General features: G+C 39.0%; 1 protein-coding gene across 26 annotated transcripts in view; it reads right to left on the reverse strand.

Moving 5' to 3' along the window:
- MYCBP2 (MYC binding protein 2) overlaps nt 1-27,345 on the reverse strand; it is a 444,438-nt gene that overhangs the window by 88,143 nt on the left and 328,950 nt on the right. For 12 of the 26 annotated variants that reach the window (XM_038370114.2, XM_043504638.1, XM_038370012.2 and 9 more), the window contains 4 exons: nt 21,204-21,278; nt 18,564-18,788; nt 17,544-17,676; nt 12,040-12,165 (listed from right to left, as the gene is read on the reverse strand). In XM_038370114.2, the coding sequence (XP_038226042.1) occupies nt 12,040-12,165; nt 17,544-17,676; nt 18,564-18,788; nt 21,204-21,278 (559 nt within the window). The remainder of the gene's footprint in view (nt 1-12,039; nt 12,166-17,543; nt 17,677-18,563; nt 18,789-21,203; nt 21,279-27,345) is intronic. The other 14 variants (XM_043504641.1, XM_043504639.1, XM_043504637.1 and 11 more) reach the window with 4 other exon arrangements.

The following is a 27,345-nucleotide window of genomic DNA, read 5'->3' on the forward strand; positions in this document are numbered from 1 at the left end:
TTCCAAAACTCTAAGATACGGCACAAACTTTTACACAATTGTAGAAAAAATCCCTTAGAACCATAAAACAAATATGGCTAAATGTAGAGACCTCACCCCATGAATGGTGATGCAAATACTGAAGAAAATGAACAAGGTTTGTAAGAATCATGACTTCTTTACCCTTGTTATTTAAAACATTCCAAAGTGCATCTCAAATCACCTATATCTTGCTAAAAACAAACAAAAGCAGCCAAACACAAAAAAATCAGCTACCATTCACAGAAATAAACACAAGTGCAAACAAAACTCTCAGATGAGTATAGCCAGATAAGAGGGTTAAGATAAAATATAATTAAGAATTGGCAGGCATATTGTGTGTGTGTGTGTGACAAGTTTAGGAAAGTACTTGCTTGCTTTTACACATATCTTAAAAGAAGACTGTCAAGGTATTTTTCACAGCTAAAAAAAGCTCCCCACTATTTACAACCATGTTTTGATTTTAAAATGAAATTTGTTTCCTTAAGAAAACTCTGTTTGCACATTGGATTGGCTGTTGGAGGGTATCTCAGGAAAGTTGTGATTTTTTTTTGTTGTTCTAAAAAAAAGCATTTGTTTGGAAAAAGGAAAAGAAAGAATTATATGTATGTCGCAAACATAAGGTGCATACAATTAAAAAGGTAGGTTAAATCGTTTAAGGTCAAATCTTGAGATGTTAGCAGCAATAATTTTGGCCCCTATCATCTACCATACCCTAACAGTGTTCTTTTATTTAAATACAGATTCTGACATCCCATATCATTTTTGACAGTACTATAGAAGCACTAGTGGAAAAATAATTTTAAATTGGCAACAGATGAACAACTCACTTTAAAACTTAAGTTTTTTAGATTTTTAAAATAAATTCTCTAGTTTTTTAAAAGGAGAAAGACTAGAGAATCTAATGATTCCTACAAGATCCAAAAACACCAAAATTAAATATCTTCCTTATTCTCTCTCTCTTTTTAATACTATATTTTTGTTTTAAAAATGAGAAATCAAAATTACTATGAAAGAAGAGCTGGAACTGAAGCACCTATATCCAAACAATCACCTGTGTAACCATTTTTATTTCAGTGTTACAACAATATTGTACTCAAAACCTTAAGAATCCCTACTTCTGTAACTACTACCCCATCCCACACTACACTAAAGACAACTGACATGTTTAGTGCAGAATTCACAAATTCAAAATGCCCATCTTCAGAACAATGAATTCTAGGACAATGAATTCTAGTTGTATTATACTTTTTCTGTATATATAAATATCACAAAAGAAAATTAGGTCAACTAGTAATTTTTGTAAAAAATAAAACTACTCCCTCCATGTCTGCTTCGGGGGGAAAAATACTATTTAAGAATGTGTACATTTTTAGAATTCCAAAGTAACTCTTTAGACATAAGATCCATTATCTTTGTTTGGCACATATTTTTAACAGATGAGAAGGTTACTCACCTTGCGTAGTAACTGAGGTTCTTCATGAGATGGCTGTCCCTGTGGGTGCTCCACTGTAGATGCTTTGGCGCCCTGTGCTTATAATTGGAGATTTGCAGTAGCAGTGCCCGGTTGGGCAGCACACGTGCCATAGCCATCTTGTGCTGCTTCGAGCAATTATATAGCTATGTGCAGCTAACCATCCCCCAGTTCCTTCTCCACCTCAGAGAATCGGCATGAAACTCCGAAGGAGAGGGGAGGAGGGAGGGTAGTGGAGCACCCACAGGGACAACCAATCTCGAAGAACCTCAGTTACTGCACAAGGTGAGTAACCTTCTCTTCTTCTTCTTCTTCTTCGAGGAGTGTCCCTGTAGGTGCTTCACTTTAGGTGCCTATTGAGCAGGGGCTGTCATTGGAGAGAAGGGGCTTTTAAGTTGGTCTATTGATGATGAATAGTCCAAACTGAGCATTTGCTGTTGACTGTTGTTCTAGAGCATAGTGTTTAGCGAAAGTATGGGCTGATGACCAGGTAGCAGCTTTGCAAATGTCAATCATAGGTACATTACTGAGAAAGGCTTCAGATGCTGGTAACAATCCGTTGAAATGTCTGTGAACTCCTGGTGGGGGTTGCAAATTGTTGTTTTGGTAGCACAAATCACTATACATCCAGATATCCATTTGAATAGCCTCTGTTTTGAGACGATTTGGCTCCTTGAGTGTTCTGTTATGGAAATGAATAATCTAGGTGATTTTCTGAATGTTTTTGTTCTTTCTATGTAGAAAGCTAATGCTCTGTGAACATCTAGCGTGTGGAGTGAGGCCTTCCTCCCATGAGCATGTGGCTTCGGGAAAAATACAGTTAAGTAAATAGGCTGATTTAAATGAAAAGGGGAGGTGACCTTGGGTATGAATTTAGGGTGCGGTCGTAGGATTACTTTATCCTTAAAGAATGTTGTATAAAGTGCATGTGCCATTAGGACACCTAATTCTGTCTTGCGGACGTGAGAGCAATGAGGAAAGCCACCTTCATTGAGAAGTGCAACAAGGAGTAAGTTGCAAGGGGTTCAAACAGTTTTCCCATGAGACTACATAAAATAAGGTTGAAGTCCCACATGGGAATAGGGTTTCTTAGTGTGGTATAAGTTTTCTTTATGTCTTTAAGGAAGAGTTTAATCATCAGGTGAGCAAATATGATGACTCTGTCCATCTTGTTGTGGAATGAGATGATGGCAGCTGAGTGTACTCTGATGGAGCATATGGAGAGCCCCAATTTTTTAAGCCCCAGTATGTAGTCAAGGATTCTCGGCAGTAGGGCTGACTGTGGACAGATCTGTTTGTCCTGGCACCAAGTGCAGAATCATTTCCATTTATGGATATGTCTTTCTTGTACTTAGTCTCCGACTGTTCAGTAGTATATCTTTCACTTCTTCAGAACAGTCCTTCTCAACCCGTCAACCACGAAATAACCAGGCCTTGAGATGCAGTACTGCAAGGTTGGGGTGACAGACGCATCCCGCATGCTGTGATAGGTGAGGTATTAAGGGAAGGTCTTGAGGCGGTTTCACTGTCATCTGATGCAGGTATGGGAACTACATTTGTCTGGGCCATGTGGGTGCAATGAGAAGACCCTGGATTTGTCCTGCCTGATCTTGTGAAAGACTCGGCTTAGGAGTGGAGTTGGGAGAAATGCATTCAATCAGTGGTGCCTCCCATTTTAGGAGGAGAGCATCGCCTAGGGAGTGGTGTCCCAATCCAGCTTGGGAGCAATATTGTGAACTCTTGGCATTCTGGTGTTGCAAATAGATCTATGGAGGGGAACCCTCACAGTTTGAATAGGGTTTTGAGAATTTTGGGATCCATCTTCCACTTGTGGGTTTGTGAAAAATACCTGCTTAGTTGATCTACAGTCGTATTCTGACATCTCGGCAGATAGGATGCTGATATCTCTATGTGGTTGGTGATGCACCAATTCCAGAGATGTATTGCCTCTGTACATAAAGGGTATAATCTCGATCCCGCTTGGCAATTTATATAGAGCATGCATGCTATATTGTCCTCAAGGATCTTGATGGCATTGTTCTTGATTAAAGGGAGAAAGTGCTCGCATGCATTTAAGACGGCCCTTAGCTCCAATAAATTTATGTGCAGGTTGGACTACACTGGGGACCAGCAGCCTTGGATCGTATTGTCGTGAAGATGTGCCCCCAACAAACTAGGGAAGCATCTGTTGTGATCGTCATGGTTGGAGCTTTTTACTGGAAAGGGACTCCTGAGCAGACATCGTATAGTTGTGACCACCCTGTTAGCGAGTCTTTTACCCTGCATGGCATTGTGAGGCGTCTGTCGATAGAGTGTCTGTGCGGTATATACACTGCTCGAAGCCAGGCCTGTAGGCATCTCATGTGGAGTCTGGCATATTTTACAACAAATGTTGTTGCCAAAATGTGCCCCAAGAGTTGGAAGCATGTTCTGGCAGATGCCTGTGGGCTGTTCATCACCATTGAAATTAGGTTGACCAGAGTGAGGAAACATTGTTGGGGTAACATTGCTATTGCTGAGAGACAATCAAGGTAGGCCCCTATGAATTCCAACTTTTGTACAGGAACCAGTGTGGATTTTTGAATATTTATTTGCAACCTTAGTCTGTGAACCGGGTTATCATAGTCTGCGTGGTGTTTATTGCTCCTTGCTGCATTGGTGCCTTTATCAGGCTGTCATCTAAGTATGGAAATATCATCACTCCTTGTCTGCGGAGGTGAGCTGGAACGACAGCAAGAACCTTGAAAAAAACTCTTGGGGCAGTGGACAGGCTGAAGGTTAGTACTCTGTATTGGAAATGCTGTTTCCCTAGGGTGAATCTCAGGAATCCTCTATGTCACGGGCGAATGGTAATATGAAAATAAGCGCCCTGGAGGTTGAGGGCTGAGAGTCATTCTCTAATGCCGGAATTAGAATGGTTAGAGTCACCATTTTGAAACGTTGTATTCTCACAAATTCGTTGAGTTTTTGTAAATTCAGGATGGGTCTCCACCTGCCGTTCTTTTTCTGAGTTAGAAAGTAATGGGAATAAAAACCTCTCCCCATGTGTGGATAGTAAGGGTTCCACGGCACCTAATGGTATGAAGTGATTTAATTATTATTGTAACAGGTGCTCATGAGAAGGGTCCCTGAAGTGGGATGGGGAAGGAGGGATGGGTAGGTGGGCTAGAAATAAAGGGGATGGAGTAGCCCTTCTGGATAATCTCCAGAACCCATATGATCTGCTGTGATGGTGTTCCAGACTGGGTAGTATGGTGACAGTTTCCGAATGGGCGGGAGCCATATCTCGTTCAGAAATCAGCGTATGGAGGTCTCGTGCCCTCAACTACACATTCAAAATGATTGTCTGGAGGTGGATGGTTGAGATGTCTAAGATTCATCTTGGTTCTGCCAACTTCTGTTTTGTTTTTGTTTACACTATTGATTGTACTGTCTTTGTGACTGGGACTATGGCGTAGACTGGAATTTCTGGTTGTAAAACATGCTCTGTTTCTTTTTATTTGCAGGTATTTCTATTTTATATGCCCAAGGTATTTAAGATTGCCCTTGAGTCCTTTAAGGTGTGTAGAAAATCCATCGTTTTTGTCAGCGAATAATTCTTGCCCTTCAAAGGGTAAGTCCTCAACAGTTGCTTGGACCTCCCTTGAGAAACCAGAAAGATGGACCCAGGATGTACAGCGCATGATCACGAAGGTAGTGATAGACCATGGTGCCGTGTCTGCAGAGTCAAGAGAGGCCTGTAGGGCCATCCTGGCAATGAGAGACCCTTCAGAAATGTTTGCTTTGTATTGCTTTTTCTGTCCTCAGGTAAACGTTTGTGTGTGTATTTTGCCAGTAGGGCTGCATAATTGGCTATGCAGAACTGGAGTGTGACGGAGGAGCAGGCTTTCTGTTCGAAAAGGTCTAGCCTTTTCCAGTCCGTATGGACGGCTGTTGTTTTCCCCTTTGGTTGACTGCATCCACCATGGGAGAGTTTGGTGCGGGATGGATGAATAAAAATTCAGCTCCTTTTGCTGGCATGTAATACTTTTTTTTTTTTTTTTGCTGGCATGTAATACTCAGGCCTCTTAGATGAGGGAAGGGCTGTAGCTGGTGTCTGCCAGATTATTTTTGCAGGCTCCATGATATCATTAATTGGCAGGCCTATCTTTGCTACTGGGGATGCCAAGAGTATGTCCATGAGCTTGTGTTGGGACTCTGGTAGTTGTGAGAGCAAAATGTCCAGGGATTCAGCTACCCTTTTGAAGAGGTCTTGAAAAGATTTGAAATCATCCTCCATAGAGAGAGAGAGAGAGAGAGAGTGTGTGTGTGTGTGTGTGTGAGAGAGAGAGAGTGAGGGAGTGGTGGCATTATCATTTCATCCAGTGACGAAGATGAGATGTGAGTGGGTGGCAGAGTGTCACCTTCAGCTGTGTCCTCAGGCTCCTTGGTCTCCGTCTTGTGTCTCTGAGGATGCTGGGACAGATGGTGAAGGGGCCCGTGTTGCTCCGGACCTAGGTGGGTTAGGGGGCCTGAGGTTTGGGCTCTATACATTGCCCACAGATCCAAGTATGGCCAGTTGGGCGGGTGGTATAGGGGACAGTGACCATGGTTGACCATACCAGCCCCACATGTCTGTAGATGTTTGTGATAAGGTCCATGTTTAGGTGAGGAATAGCAAGGAGTGTATATTACTGCCTCATCCTCATCACTGGAGATAGGCGGGGCTGATCCACAGGGAGTGGTTACTAGGCTTGGTCCCAGTCTAGATGGGGTACCGCTGGTATCGAGTAGAGGAGATTCCCACTGGGAGGTTTGACTTTGCTGCATACAACTCCATTAGAGCTTGCCCACATAGGATCTTTAGCTCCTAGGGAAGACTTGGTACCGGGTGTTCCCGGTGTCTTGCGGTCTGGCACTCTCGGTGCTGTCGGAACTGGGGCAGCTTTTTCATTTGTAGATCGCTTTCTTTTAGGCAATTCTCGATGTGGGGGTGAGTGTGGCTGCTTTTTGGTAGCCTTTCTAGGAGCAGGCTCCTTAGCAGCCATTACTGAAGCAAATCCCGTCAGACGCTGCTGCTGGCGACCGTTGGCCAGTAGCCATCCTGGATTCGGGGTTGGAGGCTGGTCTCAGGGATTTCTCCATCATAAAAAGCTTCAGTTGGAGATCCCTGGCCTTCTTTGCCCAGGCTGTCAGTTTTTTACAGTGTGGATAGTTTTGGGTATTGCGTCTCTCGCCAAGGCAACACTGTGCGTGGCTGTCAAAAACTGGTATGGAGAGTTTGCAAGTCAGGCAGCATTTAAAGCCAGGTGAGTTGGGCATTCCTGAAAGATGTTGAGGGAAAAGCTAATATGTGCAGAGCTGGCACCTTTTGGCGCCAGCCACTGTCTGTGCAGCACAGACCGCAGCACATTCGGGGAATCGTTTCAGGCCTTGAAACTGTTGTCCTTCCTGTCTTTGTGGTATGCGAGGCACGTTGTGTAACTGCATGTTCCGTTTTAATGATAAAGCTGTTGACATTCTCAGAACACGAGAAAGCACTCACCAGAGAGTGGCTGAGGATGGGGTGAGGATGGAATTCATTGGTTAAGGGTGCCGATGCACGAGGGCAGCACGCGATGTCAGATGGTATATAAGCTTTGCATAAACTGTATACGGTGTCCCCTCCTGACTAGCGGGGGGGCACCACGCTCGAGCATAATACATTAAACACAGACTGGAAACTCTGCAGATCTGGTCCTGGTTTTTGGTGCCTCAGCCTAAAAACTTGAACCGTGCGTGACCGATCAGGTATAATTCGCAACAAAGAGAAAGTCCTCTAGAGAAAAAACAGGGATAAACCCTGTTGTGTTTTTTTTTTTTTTTAAGGTAATGGCTGAGTACCTGCTGAGGAGGCAGGGGTAAAAGAAAGAAGGAACATAAATATATTTTAGAAGAAAAGATAAAGTAAAATATAAAATATAAAGGGCAAGGGAATAGGGTAGCTAATGACAACTAAGCTAACACTATTGGGAACAACTATGAACTATTAAGCTTATCTGAGGTAAGAGAGGGTGCTGCTGTTGCTCCGACTCAAGCCAAAGGTGTTAGAGAAGGAACTGGGGAACGGTTGGCTGTGCACCCACTGTGTAAGCGCTCAGAGTGACACGAGATGGCTACGGCATGTGCGCAGCCCAACCAGACACTGTTACTAAAAATCTCCGATTACAAGTACAGGGCTCCATGACACCTAAAGTGGAGCACCCACAGGCATACTCCTCGAAGGAGGAGGATTTATTATGTTCTTATTATGTTCTTAGCTGACAGTTGGGGATATTAGACTAGCTATTCTTTCTGGTTCATTATTGTTTTTCTGATAGCTGATGTATCAAGTACTTTGCTATAACAAATCGTGCTAACAAGCCTCACTCTCTCCTATATGTAAACAACTTTGTGAAAGTCAGTAGGTCTTTTTTCACAGCCCATTTTTATAAGTATGTTTTATCTCTTAAAAACGTCAAGAGTAAAACATTTTAGATGTTATATTCAGTATGACATATGAATTGGGTACATTTAAAAAATCCGTTAGTGCATTCATCTTTTTGTCCTGGAATATATAAACTGGCCAGGTCTGTAGCATATATTTTGCTGAAGGGTAAACAAAGCAAATGTGTCTCTTTTGACAATCGGTGGATTGGAGGATGCAATGAGATTTATGACATTTTTGTCACCTATAAATTTATTTTTCCAATTAATATATAACTCTAATCTGTCACTGATTGTTTCTTGTGGGTGAAGAACATATGCGTTTCAAGCGTGTGATACAATGCTTGGGATGTAAGGCTCATCCATTCCATTTATCTTCAGAAGAGTACTTTTAAATTGTAAAAAGAAAAGGAGTACTTGTGGCACCTTAGAGACTAACAAATTTACTAGAGCATAAGCTTTTGTGAGCTACAGCTCACTTCATCAGATGCATTCGATGAAGTGAGCTGTAGCTCACGAAAGCTTATGCCCTAATAAATTTGTTAGTCTCTAAGATGCCACAAGTACTCCTTTTCTTTTTGCGAATACAGACTAACACGGCTGCTACTCTGAAACCTTTAAATTGTAGGAAATAAAGGTTACTCATCTATAACTGGAGTTTTGAATAGCTTACCAGTACAGAACTAAACTCTGGGTACATCTACACATTAACTCTGAAGGCCTCTGGAAAGTGGGCGATTGTGGGACCACACAGACTCATGAAGACATGATAGGGTTCAGACTGAGATTATATAAAAACACACGACTCTGACACTTATTTTTTCCATCCATTGGAATTCAATACAAACTCTATAGAACTGGGGATGTATGGTAGAACATGTGGTCTGTTCTGACAAGATACTTGAAGAACTCCAGTTAATGGAAGTAACCTTTCTGCTCCTTCAAGTATAGTAATTATAGATTCTCCACTTTTGGGAAATGCACAAGCGGTAAAAGATAGATAAGGAGGTAAATGAAGATACCTATTTAAACAATAAGAAAAGGAGTACTTGTGGCATCTTAGAGACTAAAATTTATTTGAGCATAAGCTTTTGTGAGCTACAGTTTATGCTCAAATAAATTTGTTAGTCTGTAAGGTGCCACAAGTACTCCTTTTCTTTTTGCGAATACAGACTAACACGGCTGCTACTCTGAAACCTATTTAAACAATGATTACAGAACTGCTCACCCAAACTGTGCATTAGATTTTGAAGCTAAATAAAAAGACTAATATGGCATAAAAGGTTTGGGAGCTAGTAACAGAATGAAGATCTAACTTTTCCACAGCTGGAATAATCCAGTGGCATGCCATACAAACCACCATGGAGCTAGTCAAATGAACCACAACACCTTCACGAATACTCTTGACCTTAGCAAGTTTCTCTTCAGGATTTTATTCGTTCTGACAAACCATGAGAGGAAACTTCCTTTCTCTTAATCTTATCACAGAAAATTACTGTTAATGTTTTATTCTTATTACACAATTCCTGTGCTCACTGGTAATCTGTAATATGTAATACTGCTCCACAAACTGAGCATCTCTTGCATTTTGTGTGCTTCTGGTCTGAGTCACCATTTTAAAATGAGGATGGCTAGGCTGGGAAAAAAAAGAGTACTTCACAGAATGATCTCACAGGGGAAATTACTATACCATGGGCTAAATATACGGAAAATCTCAGAAAAAAAGACTTAGTAGTAAAGGCAAAGAAAATAATGACTTCTTACAATGTAAACTGTAAAAACAAGTAAAAACAAAAAAGAGGGGAAAACTATTGCTCCCAGTGAAGGCAGAACTTCTAGTGGGAAGTGGCGTGGGCAAAGCTTAATTTTCTAACTATCAAAATGCATGAATTTTCTCTAATCTTCATCCAGAAAGAGAGATCCCATTAGGGATGGATTGAGTTATGATAAAGAATAGACAAACTTCATTCACATATTAAAATTTCAGTAAAATTATGTAAATCCTGTATTTCAGTGTAAACAGTGTTACATAAAATTATATCAACAGTGAAAAATAGTTAATTCAGAAAGTTTAGATAAAGCCCTCTTCTGTCCTCCCTTTTAAAAAAAATATTCTAATTACTAAAACCCTCTTGAAGACCAAAACCAAGTTACCCTACTCTTGAGGTGTGCCCATAGCTCTAGTTAGTGTTAAATGGAAGTTTCACACCCCCACCCCAAAAGCAAGTGTCACCAAGACCAGTGGTTCTCAATCTTTTGGGGCTCAGGCTTATTTGTATATATTTATGGCCTGTTGCAATCCAGTAAATAGTCTGGAGGCTTTGGAGCAGAGATGTAACTAGGCATTTTAGCGCCCGGGATGAGCAAATGTATTTGTGCCCCCTACCAGAGGCGACAAGGGGGGTGGAGGGACTGCGGAGTCACCCCACAATTTTTTGGTTGCGTCTCCCCCAACCAAGACAGACTGGATGATCAGCTGAGGTGAGTCTACACCTGGAGGTGGCGCTCCCTCCCTGAGCTCCACCCCATTGGCTGACCCGAGCCACTCCCGGTTGCCTGGGTCTGGCCTGAGGCATGTGGCATCACCAGCCTGCGCCACCTCTGTGGCTTTGCGCCCAGGGCAGCTGCCCCACTTGTCCCGCCCTGGTTATGGCCCTGCCTTGGGGTGGTTTCGGTTGGATCTTGCCCGGTACACTCCTCTCCCCTCCCCACAGGCTCCTGCCGCTCCTGTGGTGTGGGGCTAGCTGGGCTTGGCTCTCTGCTCTGGGCATTGCAACCTCTGGAGTTGCAGCGCCACTCAGGTTTGGCCCAGCCCCCCTGACTGGACCAAATTTGTGAGCGTGGGGTTGTGACCTGGCTCATGGGAACGCAGTGCCACTCACTCAAATTTGGCCTCCCCGGATTCCCATTATCAGGATAGCTGGGCCAAACCTGAGTGGCACTGGAATCCTACAGATTGCAATGCCTGGAGCAGAGAAGTGAGCCTAGCCAGCCCTGTGGGACAGGAGCCACAGGAACTGCCATGAGACCCTTTGAAATGTTCTGGTGATCCAATATTAGATTGAGAAACTCACAAATTGAGAAACCCTGACCTAGACCACAGAAATAGAAGATTAGAACTGCAAAGCTCCACGTTTCAGTGATATTCCTCAAGAACACATGACTACACAAAACAACTTCCAGTTCACTTAGCCTTCTGCATATAAGTAATAAGTGAACGAAAGTTTGCTGCAGATACCAGGTGATTTGCCCTATGTTATTACTGTCCAAACTTGAAGCTGCATTTCTTTTTGTTTTATATGTTGCTGTGATTTATTGTTCAGTATCATCTGGATTAAGCTATTTGCTTCATATATTTATCAACCTAAACTCTAAAAACCTACATATACTTTTGCTAACAAAGCAATATTCCAATTTAACTACTAGCATTATACTCCATATTAATATTCTACTTTAATGTGAGATTTTCAAGCCTATAATCTAGACAGAGCAGTTTCATGTTATTATAAAAATGCTTAGTATTATAATTAAATATAATCAAAACATCAAACCTAATCTTCCACCCAGTCATCAAATGTAAAAGCACTTTTTAAAAATTAAGCTTATTTAAAGCAGATAGCCAGAATCCTCATTCTTGAAAGAATTTTCCAAACTAACGATTTTGAAGCCTAATTTGAACAATACTGAATGTTATCACTCTTTCTGGTTCAATGAGTAAGAAATTGTAATTCTTGTATTATAATTCTGTGGCTAACATGACAGGAATTTACAGGACATTAACTTATCAATGAAACTATTCAATAGTGCAATTAAAGGGACCAACATAAAACTCCAGTAAGTCTAAAAGAATTCCCTTTACATCTATGTAAAGCAGAAATTTACACAAGTTACACAATATTACTAACTGCATAAAATACAGCAGAAATGCCATTGCAATTCTCAGCAACTCGTTTCACCATAATGATGGATGGTTTTGTGGGGGCACATCTGTTGGTGTCGCAAATGGCACTGATGTCTACTCAAGTAGCAAATGAGTAGCAAAAAATGCATAGGCAAAATGTTGAAAACAATGTTTTACAAAATAGTTGTAGCTATAAACTTACCTTTGTTATTTGCAAGGCCATAATCAAATCCTTGTCCATTGCTACAAGCAGATCCCTTATTGAAAGCTTGTATTGAAAAAGGGCTTGGAGGTGGAGTCTGACCATTTTGCTCTAGCAGAACTTGCTCTGTAAAACAAGCCATCACTTCAGAGTTAGTATTTCTTTTATCACTGATTTGCAGAGGAAAGATGAGTCACAAGACAAAAGAGTATCACTTTTAATGATATTTTTCTGTTAGGCCCTCCAAATACACACCATAAGTGTAAAATCACTCATGTCACAAGCTAGCTAATACATTACTGAAAATGGGCACCACACTTTGAATATTCAGGAATGTAATGAAATACAGTTGTTCATTATGCTTTACTTAACATTCTTAACAGACTGATGGAGCTGTGAGGCAATTATTGTAGAGAAGAAAATACTCAGCTGGCTCATCATCATCTCCTTCAACAACGAGTACTCTTATCCCTGTTCTGGAGAGTCAGTAATGACTAAAACTATTATTTTAGTTAAAACATATTATTTATTGATTTGCAAATATGTCTACACTTTTTGGGGCAGAGACTGTCCATGCTCAAACATCTGTAAGCTGATGCATTGTAGGAAGTAGCATAAACAAATAATCATTGAAAGTACATGCTTATTGTTGATACACTAATATGCATAATGGCATGTATCAGCCATTCTTTTGCACAAGCAGCTAAGACATTTATTGTCTGCAGTAGCTGTATTTTGGAAAACCTGACTTATTGAGGAAGGGAGGAGGATCAAATTATTTCCCATTAGCTAGATAAAAAAATCCCCTCATTCATTTGCATGTCTCACCATCATTTAATGCATCTCATTCATTTTAAATTGTAGGTGTCAGGAATTAAAAATATTTTAAATGTTATGTTAATATAGCAGTTTCTGATTACTAACTTATTAAAACAGATTGGAAATAAGTTTCCAGTTGCTTTAATTGGTATCTTCTGGCTGCTAACACATCTAACAGTGCTACATTTTAGTAAGATATCTCAAAAAGTCAATTTTAATTAAAAATGTTAACTATCATTGGTGTTTGTCATCGTGTATATTTCCAGAATACTGAACTGAGCAAAATGAATATAACAAAAACTAAAAGCTGTGTGGACATGTATGACAACCATACACAAAGCAAGACATAACACTAAATACAAATGTAGTAGCAAAATCAAAAGTAGCCACATAATTTTAGCTCAGTTAAAAAAGAAGAAAAATATTGGCCAAATGAAAAATATGCAGTTGTTAGGAGAAAATGTACTGCTCTCTTAAAAACAGAGATGAAATGTTAAAACATGAAAAAGTGTCTTTTGAAGACAAAAAACTCGAAAGAAAAACTTTTTCCTACCTGTCAATTGATCTTCTTTGAATTCTTCTGAATCAGTCTGGTACTGTAGGATTTACCTCCTCCCCTGTCCCTACTCCCAGCAAAACAAACACCAAGAAAACCCAACCCTGACAATTCCCTTCAGTCATATTTGGATTAATAGATTTTAAGGTTCCAAGGGACCATCAAGATCATCTAATACAACATCTTGCATATTGCAGGCCATAGAACCTTACCCACCTACTCCTGTAATAGACCCCTAACCTTTGTTTGAGTTACTGAAGTCCTCAAATCATGGTTTAAAGACTTCAAGTTACAGAGAATCCACCATTTACACTAATTTAAACCTGCAAGTGACCCATGCTGCAAAGGAAGGGGAAAAATCCCTGCCAATCTGATTCAGGGGAAAAATCCTTCCTGACCCAAAATATAGCAATCAGTTAGACCCGGAGCATATGGGCAAGAAAGCAGCAGTCAGTTTCTGGTGGATAACATCTGAACAGGAAGCAAAGCATCATCCCACACCCTTAAATTCATGCGTTCTAGACCCAACATCACAGACTATAGATGAGTATCGGACTGATAGAGAAATAATTAAAGAAACTAAATTTACAGGTAGAAAAAAGTTTTCTTAAAGGCTTCACTCCTCGGCATAAACTCAGGACTGACAAAGAACAAAAAAAATAAACAAGGGAATTATTGTTGATATAATCATCTAGTGCTGAGACTCAAGGAGTTCAATACATTTAGTTTAACAAAGAGAAGATTAAAGTGTGACTTGATCACAGTTTATAAGGACCTAAATGGGGAACAAGTATTTGATAATCAGCTCTTCAATCTAATAGACAAAAGGTAGAATAAGATCTAGCTGCTGAAAATTGAAGCTAGACAAATTCAGACTGGAAAAAAAAATGGTGTACATTTTTAACAATGAGGGTAATTAACCATAGGAAAAATTTACTTGGGCTGTGGTGGATTCTCCATCATTGGCAATTTTTAAATCAAGATTAGATGTTTTGCTAAGAAGTATGCTCAAATTAAAACAAATTATTTTGGGGAGTTCAGTGGTCTGTATTATGCAGGAGGTCAGACTAAATGATCACAGCTGTCACTTCTGGCTTTAGAATCTATGATATAGTAGTAGTCCCAATTTTAAAAGAATACTTAATAAAAAAAATCATTAGAGTAACTGAAAGTATTGATAGCTCTCCTGTACCAAAAGGAACCATAAATTTAGAATTAATGTATCATTATCATCCAACGTGTGGCAACATAGTATGTGAAGTTGTAAGATTCTACTGTAAGACTTTACTGAGACATGCTCCAAATTTAGAAAAGCAGGTACAAACCAATGAGGAGTCTTTGTGGCACCTTAGAGACTAACACATTTATCTGGGCATGAGCTTTCGTGGGCTAAAACCCACTACATCAGACGCACAAACCAGTTCCTCAGACTGTCACTTCAGCTAGGCGTCAGGATAATCAAGTGGACTATCACTTGCTTAAATGGCCATTCTTTGGCAGAAAGAAGTAAGTGAGTGAGAAATTTACATCTTGGCACACAGACTTGCTGTTGCCTGAACCCCAGGTGGAGATGAGAAATGCTATGGAGAACACAAGACACAAATCACCTCTGCCCCCATATTTTTACTCCCAGCATCAACTTTTGAAAGACAAAAGCAGCATCACTGGACTAGAAGAGGGGGTCTGGCTGAGAAATCCAGCCAGACTGCTGTAAGCATAAGGCGAGAGAAACCTTTTTGCTTCCAATTCGCTTAGCTTGTTAAGTTAGGTATTAGACCTAAAAATCAGGATCAGGCAGTATCAGCCCCCTCCCACACCCTGAACTCCTCATTTCTGGCCCCACCCCAGAGCCTGCACCCACAGCAGGAGACCTCACCCCCTTCTGCACCCCAGCCTCTAATTTTGTGAGCATTCATGGCCCGCCATACAATTTCCATACCCAGATGAGGCTAGCACATCATCTGTGGCTTTCCCCTAGACAATATCACCTTAATTGGTACCCTGATGGCTGAATTTGATGGAATTGCCCAGTATGGAGGTGAAGGTGCTGGGTGCCAGTGCTGGGCGAGTCTCTTGAACCACTGGTGATGGTGGCACCAAGAAGTTTAACAACTCTCTTGCAGCCTCAAACATCTCAGGAGTAGCCGTGCTCTGAAGCCAACAAACTCCTCTGTTTAGAGGTGTGCTCTGGGGTATGTTTCTTCTTTGAATGTCCTCCCAAGTCAATTTCAGCACCATGTATTTTAATCTGTTCCCCCCTTTTTTTGAATGGGGCTTTAAGACCTTACAAATGCTGCATTTGTCACTCATTTGGACCTCCTTCAAGCACTTAAGACAACAGGAGCGAGGGTAACTATTAGGTGTTGCCTTACCACAAGAATGGCAGGGCTTGAAACCTGGAGTGTGCTGCATATCTGTGGTACTGGGGTGGGTACCCAGACTAGCTGCCAGAACCACACACAAGAACACCTTTATTTTAAACTAACTAAACACTAAACTACACATAACTGGCAGTATTTATATATTTTGACTAAAGACTTTCAGAGAGCTAGGACACCTACAACAACCATCACTGGTGGTAAGAAGGAGCGGCGGTGGGGGAAGAGAGAGAGAAGGGTGTCAAGGCAGCTTGATCCCTTATGCCTGCATGTGGTGCACAAGGCAGTAGGGCACCATGCTGCCCTGACTAGTGCCACTAAGGGAAAAACTCAATTGTGCAGTGGAGCACACAAACACCTGCAGTGGAAAGCACACATGCAGTCAGTCAAAGAACAGCTGTTAAATATTTTCTATCTTTACTGTTCAATGTGTGCCTTTATTTGCTCACTTCACGTTACCCACCTCCCAACAGAATTAGGCAGTATACCTATATACCTATACCGCAGTATAAGTTTGTTTTCTGCACATCATAATGAAATAAGACAAGGTTACTTCGGAATGTCCACAGATGAGAAAGGACAACATCACAGGATAGCAGAATAAATGGAAAAAGAATTACACAGAAGTTAAAAGACCTATAAGATCAAGGCTACTTTCATGCAAATGTGAGATAAAATTCCCTAATGGAGCTTGTAGCGAATATTACATTTCTATCACATTTAAATCTAAGTACAACGGTCAAAAGCAGTCCAGTTGACTCCTTAGATCCAAAGAAAGCCCCAGTACTACTACTTTAAGTATAGTGTCCTTGAAACAGAGGAAAAAACTCTGATTTTAAGCAGATGTTAGCGGTAGTGTGCTTAGATCCTAAATTAGGTTAAATAAATGGTACATTAAAGATCTATTTTGGTTGAGGTATATACAAAAACACATCATCCTGAGAAAATATCCCACTCTACTCTCTAATTGATCATAGAGGTAATTAAGCTAGTATTTTCACAGGAAGTGACACGGATAAGGAAAAATATTGTTCTAGCCAAGAGGAAAAGCTCAAAGCTCTGTCAAAATCCACAGAACTTGCTCAAAATATGTTGGTTGTAATGATCTAAAATGTGATTGTATTTACTGCATTTTCTGGAAATCATCTTGCCATTCCTAAATTAACATTCACCACTCCTTTATTATAATAGGAAAAACAGGAAGCACTGAGCAAAAGAACATTAGGTTACCAACTACAGATTTCTTCTCATTTCATATATGGAGTTCAAAATTTGTTGGCAATTTTTAGTAGGGTACTTTTGTGGCCCCAATACAATGGTTGGGATTATATGTTAAACTCAAAATAAAAAAAATTAAGATGCAGTACAAATTCATTCAGTCCTTTTTTGTTTTCAGGTGGAGACAAAAGTAGACTGTAGAAAGTTGCCTCAGGAAGTACAGGATTAGTTGTTTGAAAACTGAATCCCCATAAACAAGAAAGGACAACAGTCTACTTCATAATTTATACAGAAGAATGACTCAGAAAACACTTACAAAAATGTCATGTTTGCAAAATCTAAATGTCTGATGACTACTGTAAAATTTAATTTAAAAAAAAATTTGACTTCATATTTTCTCCAATTGGGTTATTTTATAAGTTATTGTTTTACATCTTTCAAAAACTCAGTTCTTTCTTAAAACTTCCCCTCCCCCCACTTTATTTTGGCAAACACTTTAAGTAGTTAATTTAAAAAAAAATAAGACAACTTGCCATCTTCGTGCCGCAGATACTGGTTTCCACCTCTGTCTCTAGCTAAGGACCATGCCTCGCCTTCATCACTCTCACAGAACTCTACCATGCTGTTCTTATCCATTTGCACCCATGTACCTTCAGAATTAGTTACCTGGTACACAGACATAAAAAAGCAGTTTATTTATTTTTCAAATAATCCAGTGCTCAGATCCAGCAACATGTTTCAGTATTTGAAACGATATGCTCATTTCCATCATGATATTACAAAAAACATGTTTCTGAAATTAAGGCCACAGACTGAGGTAGAACAAAAACCAATTCCATGTATGGCAAGTTTAAAATTATAAATACTTTCACAATATTAGGCCAGTTTATGCTTAGAAAAAAAAGTTCAATATTTGACCAACCACACAAACCCAAATAAGATCTTAGAAGGTGTTATCCAACAACCTCTGTGCTTTTTTGGCACCTGAAACACCAAAATAAGTTATAATGTCTAGTTATATATGAAATATTTGTAAATTTGCTAATTATGCTCCTGATGTTGTTTGAGAAAAAACAGCATGACACACTACATCCTCAAGCCCATATCAATAGGAAAATACCAAAGCATGACGACAAGTACAACAACAATTGAATAAATACAGTGAAATAGGATCATTTTTGAACTGATCACAGCCCTGGAAATGATTCTTCCAACAAGGTAAATTCACTTTGATACATATGATCAGTAAGTGAAACAGATAATCTTATTTTGCAATGAATCAACCATACTGTAACAAATATATAAATAAGTATTGGTAATTGTGGTATCAGAAAATTCAAGTTTAATGTAACTCCAATTAATTAACACTTTTGTACAAAGCAAAACACATAACTGAATTAGTATTTATAATATAAATCAAGTTCATATGTTAACATTTAATCACCAGGGTTGGAAAAGCAAACCTTGTGTAGGGGAAGATGCTTTTGTTGCGTTTACTACTGATATAAACTGGTATCTATGAAGACATGAACTGAAGCTACAAGGATCCATACCTCGCCTACTGCCTTGACTTTGTTTCCCAGAACTAACATTCCAATTGGGATACCTCTAAGGTTAGGGCAGCTTCTGATGTTGTGACCTGAAGGGCCAGTCTTCACTACCTTGTACACTCCAGGTCCACCTCGAAGGAATGGCATATCTTGCTCTTGCATCCCTGCTTCGTGTGTGCAGCGTGAATTTATGTCTTTGAAAAAGTCATCAGTACTAGACCTAGGCTCCTGAAAAATTTAAAGAAGCAAAAGAAAAACAGAATAGAACCTGTTAATAATGCCCTTGCACTTTTTAGATTAGAAATACCTCTTCCCTGAATCTGGAACAGATAACTTCTTAACCTAGAAAGAAAAAAAACTGGTCATAATGCCAGCTGAATTGTAGGTTTCCTTTCCAGCTGATTGGTTTAGCTTGCAGAGGTACACACAACTCAACTACTGCTGTACTTGAAATGAACAGGCACTTCAGTGGAATATAAATTGTTTAAATTTGGGCCACTAAATATACAGATATTTTCATATGTGCAGTTTGACAATTATTTTCACCACCATTTTCACAAGTACTTTGTGTTTAGTACTGTCATTTATCAGCACAGAGAATCCAAACATGCGATTGAATATCTTGCAAATATAACAGGTAAAAGTAACCAGTGATTGATCTAGACATGTGTAAAGTAGACACAATCTATCTGGTTTCCAATTTAAATGTGCTCCTTTCTCTGAACTCAATTTCAGGAATATATTGTAAACACAGAATAAAATTATTATTACTAAGGCCAAGTGGAGCAGTAACCCCATGTTTCTTGTATGCACATAATAAAATACTAGTGTGCATTTATTATTATATTTTTATTGTGACAATCAGAGTAGCAGAGCAGACTTATTTTGCTTAGAACTAAGCAAGGATGAAGGACAAACCCAGGCCTGATCTGATGTTATACTTCTGAGGTATGACGACTTCATATGTTTAGAGTTCTTAGGCAACTCTCCAACCTGCACTATAAATGAGGAATACTGGCATGGTTCTTCCACTGGCTGTAATTTAATAAAATTTCCAGTATAGATGAAGATAATGGGGAGGAACACTCATACACACTTTATATCACAAAGAAACAAATATATAGCAGTAGTAATGACTGATGCACTTTAAAAACAAGACGTGTGACCTGCATACAAAGTCCATTTGCAAGTGTGGTTTAATTTCTTTATTAAAATCAAAATTTTTGCACTGTTCCGTTTTCAGCTCTATTTGGTGTTGATTCATGTGTATTGTGCCCAGAATGTTATAACACCCCTCCTAAATGTTATAATAGCTTCCCAAGAAAAATACTGCAACTGAGCCATTATACAGTATAATGTTGTTCTGCAAAGAAGGGAATTTTCACTTCAAATTGTGGCATTTTCTAAAGTAAATTGTTCCAAGGGAAAAAAAGTCTACAGCAACTAGAAGCTAAACATTTTTGTCAATTAAAGTTTCTATATATCTACAGAGCAGCTAAGCAGTTCAGTGTTGTTGTGTGGGGGGGGGAAAAAGTGAAAAAGTATATTTTTAAGTCGCTGAACAAATATGTCTAATTATTGAGAATAGTTTCCATTAAAAAAATGTATATGGAAACTACTGCCTAAAAAGCAGCAATAGCCTTCCAGATCATTTACAAAAGCATCTGAGAGATATTTAAAACACTTAGTCATATATAATACAACTGGATATTTTTCTAGGAATTATGGAAATTTTGAAATAGATTAATAAAGAAGTTAGTGTAGTGTTCATCAGCACAGGTATTTTTAGTAAAAGTCATGGGCAGATCGCAGGCAGTAAACAAAAATTCATGACCCGTGATCTGCCCATGAATTTTACTATATACCCTTAACTAAAACTTGGGCCAGAGGTGCTCTGCGGGGGCGTGGCCTGGCGCGCCAGGGGTGCTGGGCGGGGTGGCCTGGGACGACCTCTGGTGCTCTGTGTGCATGTGGGGTGCCAGGTGGTGGTGCACAGCCCAGGACCCCACTGATACAGGGTGGGAGGGGGATGTTGGGGTTGGTGGAGCAGACTTTGGGCAGCCCCTGAGCCAGCCACACTGGCCACTGCAGAAGTCACAGAGGTCACAAAATCTGTGTCTTCCATGATCTCTGTGACAGACACACAGCCTTATTCATCAGCTGTGTTTATTAATATTTTTGAGCTGACCCAGTTCATAAGGAGCCTACTATGTTCAATTTACTGATTTTTGCAATGGACTAGGGTGTACAGTATAGCACTGAAAACAGGGAAAGAAAAGTTTAGCAGTGTACCTTGTCTATAAACATAAGCGATTGGAAGGTTCTCTTTTTAATGTTAAATGGCCAACAATGCTTGTGAATATTGTAATTAGGATGTACTATATTTAAAAGAAAATTGTTATTTTTGTGTTGCTGGAGGTTCATTAACCATCATTAGCATTTTGAACTAAAAATTTTTCTATCTAGCGTACAGTGAGATTAAAGGAGTAGACACACAATTCTATAGTATGGTATTTACATATCTAGCATTTCCTGCAAAAATACATCAGAATACAGCAGACTTCAAAAGGTTATTTAATATAAATGTATTTATTAACGTAAAGCATCAGGATATAATGTTACTGTTCTTTACAGTTAACTCACCTGGGGGGGGAAAGCTTTAGAAGTCCATGAAAAAAAGTCCAAATCCCTGACTCCTTGGCTAGCATTAAAGACATTCTGAGCAACAAAGTTTAAAAAAAGACAAATATCAACAAGGAAATGGGAACAAGAGAACACTGGAAGAAGATACTAGAGATGTAATTCAAATTGTCTGCATTCTAACATCAATATTAAAATAAATTGACTTTTTAAAATGAAGTCACTTGAGTCCATTGCTCATCATTGCAAATCATCTGTTAAACAAAAACAGATTCGTATGTCAAAAGCTCTAAACGGATGTAGTGTGTCATGCCATTTACTGAAATAAGAGCCAGACATCTGTTAAAGCTTGAGACTTGTGCAAGACAAACCCCACACTCCTGTCACAGTGAAACAATACATGTTCCAGTGCAAGCCAGATTTGTTTTATGACAAGAGAGTCTGCTGCTTTCTAAAGATTATTTGAGCAAATTAATGTGGCATGGTTGAATGTGGACTTTCAGCCACCCAATTCATAACAGGAAAGATATATAAAGTATTAAGGAGTCTTCAAAAAAGTTGCAAAACAAATTATTGCCATGCAGTACAACCTCACTAGTATGCACACCTAAAATTTGCATACAAAAATAGCACCCTCTTCCCACTATACCAGAAAAAAAAAAACTAAAACAGAGTGCGATAGGAGGGATCATCACTAAGGATTTGGTATATACAAGATATATATAAGAATTTGTACAAAATATACATTTACTAGTACATTATAAAATACAATAAAAGAAATGCATTGTAAAATAAATGAATGAGTTTTAGCAAGCTGCAACTGCTGTCCATTCAGTGGGAATTAGTGAGGTTCTACTGTACACTTCAAATAAAACTTTCACAATGCGGCTAGGAAAATATTCGTAAAACAACCTATTCTCACATTAAAATACAAACTATTTCTTTCCACTTCAAAAAAACCTCTCCCTGCTCCTGTCATATGCAAGCGAAATTTCATCTCTAATGTAGCGAGTTAATTAACTATAATCAAAATGAATCTATTCTGCAGCATCTCTTTGGAACAGCAACACTTATCTAGACTAACAAAACATGCTTATTAAAATCATGTTTCCTAGGCCTATTTTGACAAGGAAATTAAATAAAATCCTTGAACAGCAGTCATATTACAGTTTAACAATGGTATATAGGAGAGGCAATGAACGGTCTTAGATAAAAAATAAAGTCATACAGAAAGCTTCTGACAAGTTTTTCCATACATTGCTTTTTCAAGGTTGTACATGTTAAAAAAGAAGAAAAAAAAAGCTAAACTAAAATAAACCCTCTTAAACACAGATCAAGTTTTACTAACATGAAAAATTTGCAATTTTAAAAGCTTGAATGGAACAGTACTAATTCTGACAACTTTTTTAGAATAACATTATATTCATGTAATGCTTGAATAGGCATAATATTTATACACAAACAAGGTGGCTGATGTCCGTCCTGTTAAGGTAGAAAGATGAAATATAGACAGACATTTGGCATAAATCTAAGAGAACTATTAAAGCCTATAGCTGTCTGATCAATTTATTTAAGTTAATTCAATTTATATTAACAGATGGAACGTCTAATTTCGCCATTTATTCTCAATGTCTATTCTTAACAGAGAAATGCAGACTTTCCATACATAAAACATCAAAAATGATTTTTCTGGTGGTCTTTCAAAGTTGCATATTATTTTTGTGTTATAAAGCTGAATGTGAAAGCAATGAACATGACATTATAAGCAGGAAAAAAAGCAATATAATGGCTGTGCAACAATGAATATACCAAACTAGTATTTCTCTTCTGTTTTATTTTTAGAACCTTAAAAACATCATGTTTTCTTGGCTTACAATATGCCGAATGCCAGTTTAAAGGAATGTACATGCATGTTTATGTTGGTTTAAAAACTCCTAATAAAATTCTGCCAGATTGAAAACGTTTCCATGTTGAAGAAAAAAAAATTAGATTGACAGACCAGCAAACATGTCACATATTAGCCCTTATGCTGCCATTTGTAGACTCTCAATTCCTATTTTTTCTTTTGCAAATCAATTTGGAAAAAAAAAATCTCATCCTTACATACAATTATTCATTAAGATTTGAAAATATTTTAAATGCAAATTACTTAAAGAACAACATAGTTTAGCAGAGAGTTTAGGGAGAGTAACAATTTTAATTCATTTGAATTTTCTGAAGCACAGTGTTACAATCATCTTTCTATCTGAGAGTATTCTTTTACTCTGAAAACAACTCTAAAATGACATACTGGGTATCAATTTTTATTGTGCTTCAACGATTTCATATAAAATTCCCTCAGATTACAAGATACTTCCCCCCCACTAAACTCAGCCAACTAAACCTCCTGTGATCTGGAATTTATATCTGATTCTTTTCTTCTTATGCCCTGCCACTACAATAAAAGGTTCAGGAGGCCAAATTCTTCCTGCAGGCACACCTGTACGAACCTGTTTGCTTACAATGGGCACAAGTGTAACAGAGCAATGTCTGGCTTGCAGAAGACAGTTTTTCTCGTTAATGAATGAAATTTGAAATTAAGTAATAGAGAGATACACAAACACAGAATACCATTTTTACTGTATCACTCTTTAGAGCATAACCACACTTCAAAATTATATTAATCTAGTTTCTCACAAGAGAAACCTAAATTTCTCATCCTCAATTTCTCCATCCTCAGATTCTCCATCCTCAGTTTCAAGAGAACACTAGCCTGTTCTCTTGAAACACTGGACTTAGGGTAAAATACCTGCAAATGGCTATCCTGATTGATATGAAAATCTGATGAGACCTTCAGCAGAAACTGAGGATGGTGGCACAGCAGAAGATAGCATATAGCGGCTTGGCTGTCAACTCCCCGAATTCTCTTATCCTTCTCACTGAGGTGATAGCTACCAAGAATTAAGGGAGAGATGAAGGAATACGCAGGTACTAATAGGCTTGACTAGGGGGTTTCTTAATACATTGAGGATTAGACTAAGGTCCCATGGAGATATGGGGTTCCAGACACAAGGAAAATAAATTAGATAAGTCCTTAATACATCTTGCAGTGGTAGAGTGGGCAAAGCCAAAAGGCCCTCAATAGGGAAATGGAAGGCATACATCTACCAGGTATTCTTTAACAAAGCTCATTGATAATCTGTGTTTTTTTAATTTCAGCAGGTAATCAAGGATCTTCAAGAAACTTCAGACACACATATAGAATAGTAAAAAGAAAAGGAGTACTGGTGGCACCTTAGAGACTAACAAATTTATTAGAGCATAAGCTTTCGTGAGCTACAGCTAACTTCATCGGATGCACTTCATCGGATGTAATGCATCCGATGAAGTGAGCTGTAGCTCACGAAAGCTTGTGCTCTAATAAATTTGTTAGTCTCTAAGGTGCCACCAGTACTCCTTTTCTTTTTGCAAATACAGACTAACACGGCTGCTACTCTGAAACATAGAATAGTAGGAGCCCCAGAAAAGGAAGCGTTTCCACTTCTACCATCATTTTATATGTGGGAGTCATCCTACTGCTCAAAAGTACAGCCTGGATTTCTGCAAGCAGCCTAACTCTAAATGAGAAAACTATCAAGGAGCCAGGCCTTAAGGCTCAGTCACATGAGGCTGGGATGGCTCAGGGTGTCTGAGTTCTGTGTTGGGACATCTGATCTCACAGGGAGATGTTGAGGCATCCCCACAGATAAATGAAGTAGATCTGAATACCAGACGTGTCTTGGACATGAAGGTGCTATTAACATGACCCTTGCCTGCTCTTGCCTCAATTTGATTAAGGTCCTGACAATTAGTGGGTATTGAATGGTAAGTGTAGAGAAGGAGGAGGAGCTGGGGAGTATGAAAAGGCCCCCTAAAGAACTACAGCTGCATATTACAATGGTGCAGAAGATTTGGTATTTCCAATTTGTTGGATTTGCAAAGAGATCCACTTTGAGGTGGTCCCCATGTTTGCCAGATGCTGTGAAAAAACAATTTGTTGAGTTCCCACAAGTGGCTCTGATGAAAGTTCCTGCTCAAGGTATCTGCCACAATGTTATGGAGGTCTGGAGATCTCTATGTGGTGGGCAATCTATGATTTCCACAGTTTTAGTGACAATGCATAAGGACCGGGATCAGTTGTATTAATTTAGATGGAATATATGGGCTAAAGATGTTAATATAACCCAATCACACTGTCCAACATTAAACAGTGTTAAATAAGGTTTGGGGTTTGTTATACAGAGACCTCAGCCTGCTTAACACCATGGCAAATGCACAATTAAACATCCTGTTAACCTTTTATTAAAAATAAAGGATGAAAAGGTGTTACCACATTTGCAATGTACAGTTAAAATGAAAGCTTATTTAATACAACATCCCTAGTTCCCTTTCCCTTTAGTGGAGAGAATTCTTAGAAGGAAAACCCTTCTTGTTTGACAGTCTCTTAGACAGAATTAAAGATGGTAATAAATATTGTTTTGGGAAAAAGAGAAGAAATTAGCTGAAATGAGCTGGAGCTGTTAGAGTTAAATTTTATTTTATCCCAGATGGAGTTGGGAATTCAGCTAGAGCTAGCAGAGATGTGATATTTGGTTACCTCTCTCTGGCCTGGTCACACCATCTCTCAAAATTAGAATGATGAAGGCTGGGGTCTCAGGAGATGGTGGGAGTGGTAGCTTGCTACAGGATGGGGAAGCTTGCTTCAGGAGTCTGTGTCTATACCTCCTATTTCCTCCCTGAATTCTCTTTCTTTAAAGAACCAAAAAGGGACTGGTGAGAGAAATTCATACCATCATTATTTTTGTCAACCAATTGGGCTAATATAAGAACCTACAAATGGCTATACTGCGTCAGACCAATGGTCCATCCTGCCCAGTTTCCTGTCTTCCGACAGTAACCGCCAGACACTTGAAAGGGAATGAACAGATAGGGTAATAGTCAAGTAATCCATCCCCTAACAACAACTGGCAGTCAGAGGCTTAGGGGAACCTGGAGCATGGGATTGCATCTCTGACCATCTTGGCTCATAGCCACTGATGGATACATCCTCCATGAATTTACCTAGTTCTTTTTGTAACCCAGTTATATTTTTGGCCTTCACAACATCCCCCAGCAATAAGTTCCACAGTTTGACTATGCACTGTGTGAAGAAACATTTCCTTGTTTGTGTTAAACCTGCAGCCAATTAATTTCATTGATGATCCCTGATTCTTATGTTACATGAAGGGGTAAACACCACGTCATTCACTTTCTCCATTCCATTCATGATTTTATAAACTTCTGTCATATACCCCCCCCTCCCCCCCTTAGTCATGTCTTTTCCAAGCTGAACAGTCCCAGTCTTTTTAATCTCTCCTCATATGGAAGTTGTTTCATACCCCTAATAATTTTTGTGGCCCTTCTTTGTACCTTTTCTATTTCTAATATATCTTTTTTTCAGATGAGGCAACCAAAACTGCATGGAGTATTCAAAGTGTGGGCATACCACAGATTTATATAGTGGCATTATGACATTTACTGTCTTATCTATCCCTTTCTTAATGGTTCCTAACTTTCTATTAGCTTTTTTGACTGCTGCTGCACCTTGAACAGATGTTTTCAGAGAACTACTGACAGTAACTCCAAGATCTCTTTCTTAAGTGATAACAGCTAATTTAGATCTCATAGTTTTGTATGTATAGTTGGCATTATGTTTTCCAATATTCATTACTTTACATTTATCAACACTGAATTTCATCTCCTATTTTGTTGCCTACTCACCAAGTTCTGTTAGATCTCTTTGTAACTCTTTGGAGTCTTCTTGGACTAAGCTATCTGACCCTCCAATTTCAGCTAATTAATTTCCAGTTCCACAGTTTCTAATTTTATCAAGCATGATTTTAATTGAGTCCTTGAATTCTATTAACATGACTTTTTTTGTTTAGACTAATTTAGTCTCTGTCTGGTGTCTTTACATCTGTTTAAAACATTCATTACTAAAAACAACCTGACCTACTTTTCATTAACATTTGTTATTACAGGTTATTGTAACATCTTATAAACGTTCATATATTTATTACAATTAAATGTACAATTATGGTAAATTTGAAGGCCTAATTACTACACTAGTTCTTGCTCCCCCTTATCA

This window comes from Dermochelys coriacea, chromosome 1, assembly GCF_009764565.3.
Source record: "Dermochelys coriacea isolate rDerCor1 chromosome 1, rDerCor1.pri.v4, whole genome shotgun sequence".
Taxonomy (NCBI): Eukaryota; Metazoa; Chordata; order Testudines; family Dermochelyidae; genus Dermochelys; species Dermochelys coriacea.